Source organism: Cebus imitator, unplaced genomic scaffold, assembly GCF_001604975.1.
Source record: "Cebus imitator isolate Cc_AM_T3 unplaced genomic scaffold, Cebus_imitator-1.0 Scaffold558, whole genome shotgun sequence".
Taxonomy (NCBI): Eukaryota; Metazoa; Chordata; class Mammalia; order Primates; family Cebidae; genus Cebus; species Cebus imitator.
The window spans coordinates 528,354-541,088 of record NW_016107873.1 but is presented as its reverse complement, the minus strand read 5'-3'; the positions used below and the strand labels follow the sequence as shown (position 1 = coordinate 541,088).

The following is a 12,735-nucleotide window of genomic DNA, read 5'->3' as shown; positions in this document are numbered from 1 at the left end:
AGAGTCTTGCTCTGTCACCCAGGTTGGAGTGCAGTGGTGTGATCTTAGTTCACTGCAACCTCTGCCTCCCAGGTTCAAGTAATTCTCCTGCCTCAGCCTCCTGAGTAGCTGGAACTACAGGTGCACACCACCACACCCAGCTAACTTTTTTTGTATTTTTAGTAGAGACAGGGTTTCACCATGTTGGCCAGGCTGAGCTTGAAGTCCTGACCTCAAGTGCTCTGCCTGCCTTGGCTTCCCAAAGTGCTGGGATTACAGGTGTGAGCCACCACGCTGAGTCAAGAAATATTCTTAAATATCTCAGAGAATAAAGAACCATAAACTTAATTAATATCATTGAAACATTAATATCATTGCTGAAATAGCACAGTTTTCTTTAACACTTGATGAGACTTAATCCCTATTTTAAAAGAGATGAAAACACCACTATAGATTTAGTTTAATAGTAAGTAAGTTAGCAGAAAGATTTCATCCTTTGACTTGCAGTACTGAATAACCAAGGGAAATGACACACAGCAAATAAGTAAGGGAATGTAACACTCATCCTAAAAATAACTAAGATAGGGAAATTCCAGAAACTCTTCTTTGTGTCTGTATCTTATGGCCGTTTTCTTTCTAGAGTCATTTCTGACCCAGAGTTATCTTTGTAAATATAAACCTTCTCATGTTGTCTGTAACCTTCAATCGTTTATAGAATAAAACTCAAACTGCTCAGTACAACTTAAAAGAATCTTGCAAAATTACTCAACAATCTTACCAGCCTTTTTGAATTGATTTTCATTCCCTAGAATAGCTGAAAATGCACAGAATTCTGAGTAAGAGATGCATGGATTCTAATGTTTAGACAAAACCCAGAAAGTAAACATGTGGAAGACAAAGAGTTTAACTTTAGACACAATAAAATTAATTTGGCAATGTGGAAATTACCATTGCTAAATCAATGGTCTATTCTCAGACCTCACCTTACCTATTAGAACATTTGACACAGGAGGTATTCTCTAGGGCTCAATATACTTTCTTTCCTTGACTTCCAGTGTATCATATTCTCACAGTTTTCCTCCTATCTCTCTGGTCATTCCTTTTCTGTTTACTTGCTGGTTTCTCCTTGATATGGTTTGGGTGTTTGACCCCTCCATATCTCATGTTGAAATGTAATTTCCAGTGTTGGAGGTGGGTCCTGCTGGGTATTTGGATCATAGGGGTGGATCCCTCATGAATGGTTTAGCACAATCCCTTGGTGATGAGTTCTTGCTCTAAGTTGATGCAAGATTTAGTTGGCACTTCCCACCTATCCTGCTCTTGTTCTTGCCATGTGATGCACCTGCTCCCAAATCATCTGCCACCATGGTTGTAAGCTTCCTCACCGGGGCAGCAAATATTGGTGCCATGTTTGTACAACCTGCTGAACTATGAGCCAATTAAACTTCCTTTCTTTATAAACTACCCATCCTCAGGTATTTCTTTACAGCAATACAAGGACAGCATAACACACTCGTCTTCTCTGAAAGCTTTCTAACACTCATGTGAAATACATGAAGAAATTGTGTTGGTTTTACTTTCAAAATATATTCAAAATCTGACTACCCTCATTGCTATTATCCTAGATCTAAATCACCATCATCTCTTGCCTGGATTATTATAATAGTCACCTAAGAGTTCTCCCAGACTACATTCTATTCTCAACATTGCAGCCAGTCTTTGTGAAACTATAGTTTAGATCATGTGGCTCTTCTGTTCAAAAACCTCAAAAGGCTAACCTTTTTACTCATAGTATAGCAGACGTCCTTTAGCACCCTGCAAAGCCATACTTAATCCATCACCCATTACCTCACTAACTTCCTTTCCCAATTTGCCATTCTTTCCCTAGCTCATTCTACTCTAGACCTAAGTCTCCTTATTGATTCTTGAACATGTCAGCCACAAAATACCGTTCCTCAGACTTCTTCATGGCTAACTGCTTCACCATCTTTGATTACTGCTCAAAACTCACCTTCTCAATAGAGGCTATCCTTGTCACCCAACTCAACAATGCAAACTGGCTATACCTACCCTCAGCATTCTCAGTTCCTCTTTACCCTATTCTACCTTTACTTCCCCCACCCCAAGACGGTAATCATTTTCTGGCATATTTTAGAATTTACAAATTTTTATTACTATTCACAAAATTTAATAATTTGTATTTAAAAATAAGCCAGGCATGGTGGTACATGCCTGTAGTCCTAGCTACTTGGAAGGGTGAGGCAGAAAAGAACTGCTTGAGCCCAGGCTGTTGAGGCTACAGTGAGCTATGGTCATGTCAGTGCACTGCAGCCTGGGCAATAGAGTGAGACCCTCTTTCAAAATAATAATTTTTAATAATTTATGTAAATGTTATAAGATCAGAGATCATTGCATACAACTCCAATATCTAAAAGAGTTCCTGACACTGAGTTGATGTTCAATATATATTGAGGAACAGTTTGTAGTAAATATATAAAGGTCACCAGTTCTTAGCAGATAGCTGATAAAATGGCCCATGAAAAGAAAATAAAGGACACAGCAACTAAAGGAAAATGTTATGGAACAAATGAAAGAAAGGTTGTGAAGGAGTTTAAAAAGAAGAAAATGTATACATACTGGACAAAATGAGTCAGCCTCTTTGCCCAGCCACCCCATCACATCCAATGGGCTCATGAACAAAGTGGCCATGGTGGCAGGGATAGAGGTTAAATATAGGCTCAGCAACATGAACTTGCACTCACTAAGGCCAACCTGACTATTATAGCCACTGCTAAGTGTTCAATCTGCAGCAGAGACTAACACTGAGTCCCCAGTGAGGCATCAGTCTCCAGGGTAATCAGCCGGCTGGCTACCTGGTGGCAAGTTGATTATACTCAACAGCTTCCATCATGGGAAGAACAACGTATTTTTTTTCTGGAATAGGCCCTTACTTTAGATCTAGATATGCCTTCCCTGGCTGCAATGTTCCTGCCAAAGTTACTATTCAAGGACTTACAAAATGCATTATCTACCATCATGATATAATAAATGCCTTATCTACCATCATGGTATTCCACACAGCATTGCTTCTGATCAAGAAACTCACTTTATAGCAAATGAAGTACAGGAATAAGCCCATGCTCATGAAACTCACTAGTTGTACAATGCTTCCCAAAATCTGAAGCAACTGGTTTGACAGAAAAGTGGAACACACTTTTGAAGACTCAGTTACAGTACCAGCAAAGTGGCAATATCCTGCAAAGCTGAGGCAAGGTTCTTCAGGAGGCTGTATATGCTCTGCATCAGTGTCTAAAAAATGGTACTGTTTTTCTCATAGTCAGGATTCATAGGTGTAGGAATCAAGGAGTGGAAATGAGAATGGCACCACTCACTAACAACCCTAGCGACACACTATCAAAATTTCTCCTTTCTGCCCCTGTGACTTTATGCTCTGCTTGTCTAGAGGTCTTTATTCCAAAGGGAAGAATGTTTCCATCCAGAGAAACACTAATAAACCCACTGAACAGGAAATTAAGACTGCCACCTAGGCACTTTGGGCACCTGAATTAGCAGGCCAAGAAAGGAGTTACTGTGCTGGCTGGGAAAAACTGATCCTGACTACCAAGAGGAAACTAAACTGTTACACTATAGCGGAGGTGAGAGAGTATGTCTGAAACACCGGAGATCCCTTAGGGTAGCTCTTAATATTACCATGCTCTGTGATTAAAGCTAATGGAAACAACAATCCAATTCAAGCAGGATTACTAATGGCTCAGACTTCAGGATGGAAGGTTTGAGTCACCCTCACCAGGTAAAGAATCAAAATCATCTGAGATACTTGTTGAGGGCAAAGGGGATATGGACTGGGTCATGGAAAAAGATAGTTATAAATACTAGCTATGACCATGTGATCAACTAAAGAAAAGACTCTAATTGTCATAAGCATTTCTTCCTTAATTTTCTATTAATATGTGTGTATACACATAAAAGCAAAAATCCATTTGCAAATATCAGAAAATATAATTTTCTTCCTTATCACCTTATCAAATAATATGATATACTGATTCTGCATCATAGTATTTAAGTATTGCTAACATAATATCACAGTGTTTAAGCTAAGGAATATCGATGAGAATAAACATCACCCAAGGATTTGGCATCCTCTTTTGAGAAAAGGGTTGGTTCATTTTTGGTTGTATGCAGGATAGTTATGTTGTGTTAGGTGAAAGTATGAACTTTGGTATTGCCTTTATTGAAAGATTAAGTATGATTTGAGGAGATGCATATGGGTGGTGTCATAGTACATTCACTTTGCTATAACAAAAATACCATAAACTAGGTAGCTTATGAACAACAGAAATTGATTTCTCATAGTTCTGTAGGCCGGGAAGATCAAGATCAAGGTGGCAGCAGACTCTGAGCCTGATAAGAACCCATTCCACATAGACAGTATCTTCTCACTGCATCCTCACATTGAGGGAAAGGGAAAGGGCAGCTTTCTTAGGCCTCTTTTATTTTTTATTTTACTTTAAGTTCTGGGATGCATGTGCAAAACGTGCAGGTTTTTTTTAGGTATATATGTGCCATGGTGATTTGCTGTGCCTATCAATCTGTCATCTAGGTTTTAAACCCTGCATGCATTAGGAATTTGTCCTAAGGCTCTCCCTCCTCTCTTCCCCTACCCAGTGATAGATCCCAGTGTGTGATGTTCCCCTCCCAGTGTCCATGTATTCTCACTGTTCAATTCCCACATGTGGTGCTTGGTATTCCATTCCTGTATTAGTTTGCTGAGGATGACGGTTTCCAGCTTCATCCATGTCCCTGCAAAGAACACGAACTCATTCTTTTTTATGGCTGAGTAGTATTCCATGGTACACATGTGCAACATTTTTTTTATCCAGTCTATCATTGATGGGTGTTTGGATTGGTTCCATGTCTTTGCTACTGTAATAGTGCTGCAATAAACATATGTGTGCATGTGTCTTTATAGTAGAATGATTTATAATTCTTTCGGTATATACCCAGTAATGAGATTGGTGAGTCAAATGGTGTTTCTGGTTCTAGATCCTTGAGGAATTGCCACACTAGTTGAACTAATTACACTCCTACCAACAATGTAAAACCATTCCTATTTCTTCACAGTCTCGCCAGCATCTGTTGTTTCCTGACTTTTTAATAACCGCCATTCTAACTGGCGTGAGATGGTATCTCATTGCGGTTTTGATTTGCATTTCTCTAATGACCAGTGATGATAAGCTTTTTTTTTTCATATGTCTGTTGGCCACATAAATGTCTTCTTTTGAGAAATGTCTGTTCATATCCTTTGCTCACTTTTTGAAGGGGTTGTTTTTCTCTTGTAAATTTAAGTTTCTTGTAGATTCTAGATATTAGACCTTTGTCAGATGGATAGATTGCAAAATTTTTCTCCCATTCTGTAGGTTGCTTATTCACTTCGATGATAGTTTCATTTGCTGACCATAAGCTCTTTAGTTTAATGAGGTCCATTTTGTCAATTTTGGCTTCTGTTGAAACTGCTTTTGGTGTTTTAGTCATGAAATGTTTGCCCATGCCTGTGTCCTGAATGGTACTGCCTAGACTTTCTTCTAGGATTTTTATGGATTTAGGTTTCACATTGAAGTCTTTAATCCATCTGGAGTAAATTTTTGTATAACGTATAGGGAAGGGGTCCAATTTAAGTTTTCTGTGTATGGCTAGCCAGTTTTCCCAGCACCATTTGTTAAATAGGGAATCCTTTCCCCATTGTTTGTTTTTGTCAGGTTTGTCGAAAATCAGATGGTTGTAGATGTGTGGTGTTATTTTTGAGGTCTCTGTTCGGTTTCATTGGTCTATATATCTGTTTTGGTATCTGTACCATGCCATTTTGGTTATTGTAACCAAACAAGTTTGAAGTCAGGTAGTGTGATGCCTCCAGCTTTGTTCTTTTTGCTTACGATTGCCAGACCTTTTTGGTTCCATGTGAAATTTAAAGTAGTTTTTTCCAGTTCTGTGAAGACAGTAAATGGTAGCTTGATGGGAATAGCATTTAATCTATAAATTACTTTGGGCAGCATGGCCATTTTCAGGATATGATTCTTCCTACCCATGATCATGGAATTTCTGTCCGTTTGTTTGTGTCCTCTCTTATTTCCTTGAGCAGTTGTTTGTAGTTCTCCAAGAAAAGGTCCTTCACATTCCTTGTTAGTTGTATTCCTAAATATTTTATTCTCTTTGTAGCAATTGTGAATGGGAGTTCATTCTTGATTTGGCTCTCTGCTTGACTATTGTTCGTGTAAAGAAATGCTTGTGATTTTTGCACACTGATTTGGTATCCTGAGACTTTGCTGAAGTTGCTTATAAGTTCAAGGAGTTTTTGATCTGAGATAATGGGGTTTTCTAAATATAAAATCATGTCATCTGCTAACAGAGACAATTTGACTTCCTCTTTTCCTGTTTGAATACCCTTTCTTTCTTTCTCTGGCCTGATTGCCCTGGCCAGAACTTCCAATACTATGTTGAATAGGACTGGTGGGAGAGGGCATCCTTGTTTTATGCCAGTTTTCAAAGGGAATGCTTCCAGCTTTTGCTCATTCAGTATGATATTAGCTGTGTGTTTGTCATAAACAGCTCTTATAATTTTAAGATATGTTCCATCGGTACCTAGTTTATTGAGTTTTTAGTATGAAGGGTTGGTGAATTTTATCAAAGGCTTTTCTATATCTATTCAGATAATCATGGTTTTTGTCATTGGTTCTGTTTATGTGATGGATTATGTTTATTGATTTGCATATGTTGAACCACCCTTGCAACCCAGGGATGAAGTCGACTTGATTGTGGTGGTAAGTTTTTTGATGTGCTGCTGGATTCGGTTTGCCAGTATTTTATCAAGGATTTTCACATTTTGTTCATAGGGGATATTGACCTGAAGTTTTCTTTTTTGTTGTGCCTCTTCCCAGTTTTGGTATCACGATAATGCTGGTTTTACAAAATGAGTTAGGGAGGAGTCCCTCCTTTTTGATTGCTTGGAATGGTTTCAGAAGGAATGATACCAGCTCCTCTTTGTATTTCTAGTAGAATTCAGTTTTGAATCCATATGATCTTGGGGTCTTTTTCATTGTTACTCTGGCCTCTTCTTTTTAGGGTACTAATCCCATTTCATAAGAGTGCTATTTTTTTTTTTTTTGAGACGGAATTTCACTCTTGTTGCTCAGGCTGGAGTGCAATGGCATGATCTTGGTTTACCGCAACCTCTGCTTCCTGAGTTCAAGCAATTCTCCTGTCTCAGCCTCCCAAGTAGCTGGGATTAAAGGCATGTGCCACCACGCCCAGCTAATTTTGTATTTTTAGTAGAGACAGGGTTTCTCCATGTTGGTCAGGCTGGTCTTGAACTCCTGACCACAAGTGATCTGCCTGCCTCGGCCTCCCAAAGTGCTGGGATTACAGGTGTGAGCCACCGTGCCCAGCCGAGGGTACCATTTTTATGACCTAATCATCACCCAAAGTCCTCACCTCTAAGTAACATCACAGGGAATTGATTTCAACAAAAAACTTTGTAGGGGGACACAAACATTCAGTTCATAACAAACATGGTGTATCAACATTTGGTCAAACACTATTCTTGATGCTTCTGCATAGGTGATTTTGGATGAGATTACCATTTAAATTGGTGGACTTCAAGTAAAGTAGATTACACTCCAAAATGTAGGTGGGCCTCCTCCAAACAGTTGAAGGCCTTAATAGCACAGACTGACCTCCTTTCCAGCAAAAATGAATTTTGCCACCACAATGCCTTTGGGCTCGACTGCAATTCTTCCTTCAATCTTCAGGCTGACAACCTACCTGAAGATTTTGGATTTAACAAGCTTTCTTCTTCCCTCCCTCCCTCCCTCCCTCTCTCTCTCTTTCTCTCTCTCTTTTTCCATTTATATTTATATTTTCAATTATACACACACATACATGCACACACACATCCTATCAGCTCTGTTTCTTTGGAGAACCCTGATTAATACCCATACTTACTTGACACTGAGTTGGCTATCTCTTTTAACCCTCACAACAATGTTTTCAAATAACTATTGTTCTCTCTAATCCATGGATGAAGAAAAACTAGGGCTACAAAGGTTTAGTACCTTAGTAAGAAAGAGTGACGTCAAAAGCAGAGAGCAAAGCAGTTAAGTGGCCATGGCAAAGGCTTTAGTGGTTTGCTCAAGGATCTACTGCTAGTGAGATACAGCCAGAATTTCAACCTAAGGCTATCTAATCCCAAAAGTAGGGGAAAATATTATCTTCATCTTTGTGCAAATATAGAAACTGAATCCTATACTGAATACTATAGAAAGTAAGTGACCTAAATTTGCAACCATGTTAGAAAAAGTCTGGAGGCTGGAAATGTGTGCTTTCACCTACAATATACTTAAAGTCTGACCAAAAGCCACTTTAACCTATTTTGTTTCCTTTAGGATGGTATTTCCTGATAATTTACTTTTACAGTAACAATTTTATCATAAGAGTAACATGGTCTCTCTGAGCATACAGTTTAGAAAACAAAATTTTATTTTATTTAAATGTTCCTAGAGAGAGTAAACTTTTTTTAGAACATCATTGTATTTACAGGCAAATTCTCCTCAAAGTTGACTACCTTTTCCAAATCATTAAATGTTTTCATTTTCTCACCCAATAAAAAATAAACTAGACAACTGCCTAATAGAAATATAAAAACCACCTTGAGCAATGTGTTACCTGTCAAAGTCAGACTTCAGACGCTCAAAATTTTTTAGTATTCTAAGGACCTGAATCTCCTGACTGACGAAGGAAGGTGGCAACAATCCATGAATGTTCAATTGCTGTCTCTCTTCCAGGGTAAAGGCCAAGTCCTACAGAGAAAAAATAAATAAATAAATAAATAGAAACAAAAACCACAATAGTATTTGAGAGGAAAATAGACAGAAAGCACACATATAAAATCCAACAAGTGTATGCAATAAAAATCAGAAGTCTGCATCACTGGAAGCATGGCCATGTGGCTGTGAGTAAATCATGTAAGCTCTCCATATCTCAGTTTCCCTATCTCTAGAAATTAGAATACTATAATATTTCAGAGCTATGCCACTCAAGATTATTAGGATAAAATCAGATGATTAATGGAAGGAAACTACTTAAAGACACAAAAATGAAAGAAGATATAATCTTTATTATTAATTTCAGTAAATATAAAAATAAAAAGTCATTAAAAGAGATTTTAAAATTATGAATGTGAGTAAGTCACTTGTACCCTGCTGTGATTCCACCTTTAGGGCAGGAAATGCCCTACATGATTCTGAGTTACCTGTTTTAATAGTCCTCTCCCAAGTTGTAGCCTTTGATTCTTACTCACTCCCAGGCATACAAAACTTCTAACCATTGCCCATACATACTATGCCCTTTTATTCTTCCATGGCACATGGTCAGGATATCCTTCCCTGTTTCTCTGATCTTCATGCGTTACCTCAAATGCTTCCTCCTCTCTAAAGCCTTAGTATATCCACTACAACTCTATTATTTATATCTATGTTATCTGTTTAGATGAACGTTGATTGTATAAAACAAATGATAATAATGAACCATGAAACTCAAAAACAAATTAAACCAAATAGATATTATGTGCTGATACATAAACCATAATGGACGTAAGATATTCACTGGCACATAATTCAAGGCACAGTAATAGCAGAGCACCTCCTGTAGTCAAGAAAGTGATCAGGTAGATTAGGATAAGGAGTTTCTCTGGAGAGGCCTCCCACTGGGGACACTGAAGTCCAAGAGACTTCTTTGTGTAGACTGTGACTGCTGTTCCTCTGGGTCCAGGGTAAGTACACCGATATGATATGATAGTTGGTGTTGTGGTCTGAACATTTGTGTCCCCCAAAATTCATATTGAAATCCTCACCCCCAAGTCCATGGCATTAGGAAGAAGGGCCTTTGGGAGGTGATTAGGTCATGAGGGCAGACCCCTCATGAATAGGATTAGTACCCTTATAAAAGAGACCTCAGAAAGCTTTTCAGACCTTCTGTCATATGAGGACACAGTGAGAAGACCACTGTCTACAAATCTGGAAGCAGACCCCTCACCAGACACCAAATTTGCAGTACCTTGATGATGGACCTCCTAGCCTCCAGAGCTGTGAGAAATAAATTTCTTTTGCTTATAAGTCATCCAGTTCATGGTATTCCGTCATGGCAGCCTGAAAGGACTAAGACAGTTGGTTTTGCTCATTGTGACTACTGCTATCTGTAAACAACCTGGATGGGTAAGAATGTGTTCACTAATTTTGCATTGAGTGATTCTACAGTGATTCCTCCGTCCCTGAAAGTTCCTTGCAATGACAGCATAGTGACTCTTGAGAACTTACAAAGTGTATTACTTGGGAAAAAGGAGAAATAATTTGGTTCATTCCACAGGAAGATGACAAACCCTGATTGGTTAAGAATAAACATATCCAACCCCAAGAAATTTGTGAAAGAAGTCAATGAATGAACAATCCTCTCTTTCTTCTAATTTTTCTCATAGATATACCTATTAATTCATGTCACTGATAGAAAAGTTTATGTTTAATTAGCCTCCTGAGTTGAGGGCCAGACTTAAGAAAGACAAATTCGTCCACTGAATGGTGCCGTGATAGAGCTCTCTAAGATAACTGCAAAAGCTAGCGGAGACCAATGGCTCCAAAATCTTCAGCACAATAAGCAGTGTACAACTTTCAATTCTCATAAGGTCTCTAAGTGCTATCACCACAGCTGGTGTCTAGTTGCAGGATATTTTTCATTAGCAGCCATTCTCATAGCTGCAAAAGCGCCCACTGTTACAGATGGGCATCCTCTGGAGTTCCAATATGTGTGAATGGCAGCAGAATGATCCCTTTCTAAGAGGATAATCCAGTATGTCCAACTGTGTCTGGACCAATCACCCCCTCCTGGATACCTAAATGCTAGACAGTACAGTCTTTCAGACCTTTGCCCAGCAGTTCCAGCTGGCATCAGGAGACATTTGTGGTATTGCCTAAACTCTTTGCCTGCCATTTACTTTTCTACTTGTGGTTTGTGTCCCCACACCAGAATGAAAACTCCATGACGCCACAGAATTTTGTTTGTTGTCTTCACTGCTTTCTCCCTAACGCTTACAACAGTGCCTGACATAATTAGAACTCGGTAATTTGTTGTACATCAAATTTTAACATATTCAATAGAATATAATTTATTAAAATTTATTATTAGAAAATTTAGAATTCATAAACAATTTCAAATATTCCATTTTAGAGACATTAAAAATTTTACAAATCTATTACATTACTGCTCAAAAAACTGATTAGAATATTCATTCTGATCAAATTACTTTTAAAATTTAAAGCAACAAGAAACAGATATTTGTATAAAAGAGTAATTTATAAAATGGAAGACAGACTTCACTTGTTAAAGATACCTGGGAAGACAACATTTAAAACAAAATGTCATGAAATAACTCCTTGGAATGAGATAAAATTATGGGCAGTAATGTATTTGAAAAAGAAAAAAGAGAAAACTCAATGGATTCTTCTCTAACTAGAAAATGAGAAGGGTAAAGAAAAGCTGGCTAAAGTCTCAAAAATATACAAATATATTCAAAAAAGCAGTAAACTTAGTGTCATGCCTTGAAAATCTGCCCAAAAACATAATAATCAAAATATCAATATTCTGATAATAAGTCTTATTGTAAGAAGTACTAACATATGCCCTTTCATTCACTTAAAAGTGGCATTTAACAACATTTATTGCTATACTTAGCCAGTGTTTTAATATAAATTTTCCAGTGGTCTGTTCTGAAACCGATTCCTAAATCTAACAGTTCTCCACCTCTTATGCCATGTAAATGACAATGCCATCTGGAAATCTTTTTATATTCTTTGATGTTTAGTAACTACAAACTCCCATACACTGTTAGCCAAATCTTCCAAGACATACTAAATTACTAAATTACTTTAGCAAGTGCCAATTCAATTCTTTTAAAAACAACAGCAACAAAACCTAGGGCTTAGAAATCTAGGGAACCAGGCCAAGTTAAAGTCCTAGGATTGGGGAAAAAGCATAGTCCTATGACTGGGTTCACATTCTATTACTACCCTTTGTAAGTTAAAAGAACATCAATCAGTAAGTAAGCTTAAATCTTAAAATCCCTGAAAAATTTAAAATGGATATTGTATGACTTCATTTAAGCCACAGTTTCTATTTTTCACACTAACAGAGACATATTCATTAGAGATATATTTTGTAGAAATTTATAAACAGGTCATTTATGTCTAAAGTTTAAAGTAAAATGTTTCAAAGAATTTTTACCTTGGCATTATCCTGCAGGGCCTATACAACAAAAGATAATGGATCCAAATTATACAAGCAGGTTCTAACTTTCATTTGATTTCTACCAAGTCTTTCATGTAGTTGAAAATATTAGACATCTATTTATCTATCTATGTAAGGTTTCCAGACCACTTGTACATCTAATTCTCTAAAAGCAACCTCATATATGCTAAGTTCAACCCTGGTTTTTCTCCTTTTTTGTCTATCCTTTCCTTTCCCTATTCCTAAAAAACCTTTGGAGTAGATCCCTAGACAGCAGAATGGTACATTGTTGCACTGCTGAGGGCAGCAAACAGGACAACTATTCTTCTGGATTGTGCTAATTAACCTATGTATATCTTCTTGAGAAAACTGAGACTATCAAGCAGCAATGAAAATTCCTAACATGACAAA

General features: G+C 37.7%; 1 protein-coding gene across 1 annotated transcript in view; it reads right to left on the bottom strand.

Annotated features, from left to right (window-relative positions):
* The window catches only part of ME1 (malic enzyme 1), a 195,194-nt gene that overhangs the window by 164,395 nt on the left and 18,064 nt on the right, over nucleotides 1-12,735 (bottom strand). The window contains exon 2 of the mRNA XM_017515763.2: nucleotides 8,716-8,849. Coding sequence (XP_017371252.1) covers nucleotides 8,716-8,849 — 134 coding nt within the window. The remainder of the gene's footprint in view (nucleotides 1-8,715; nucleotides 8,850-12,735) is intronic.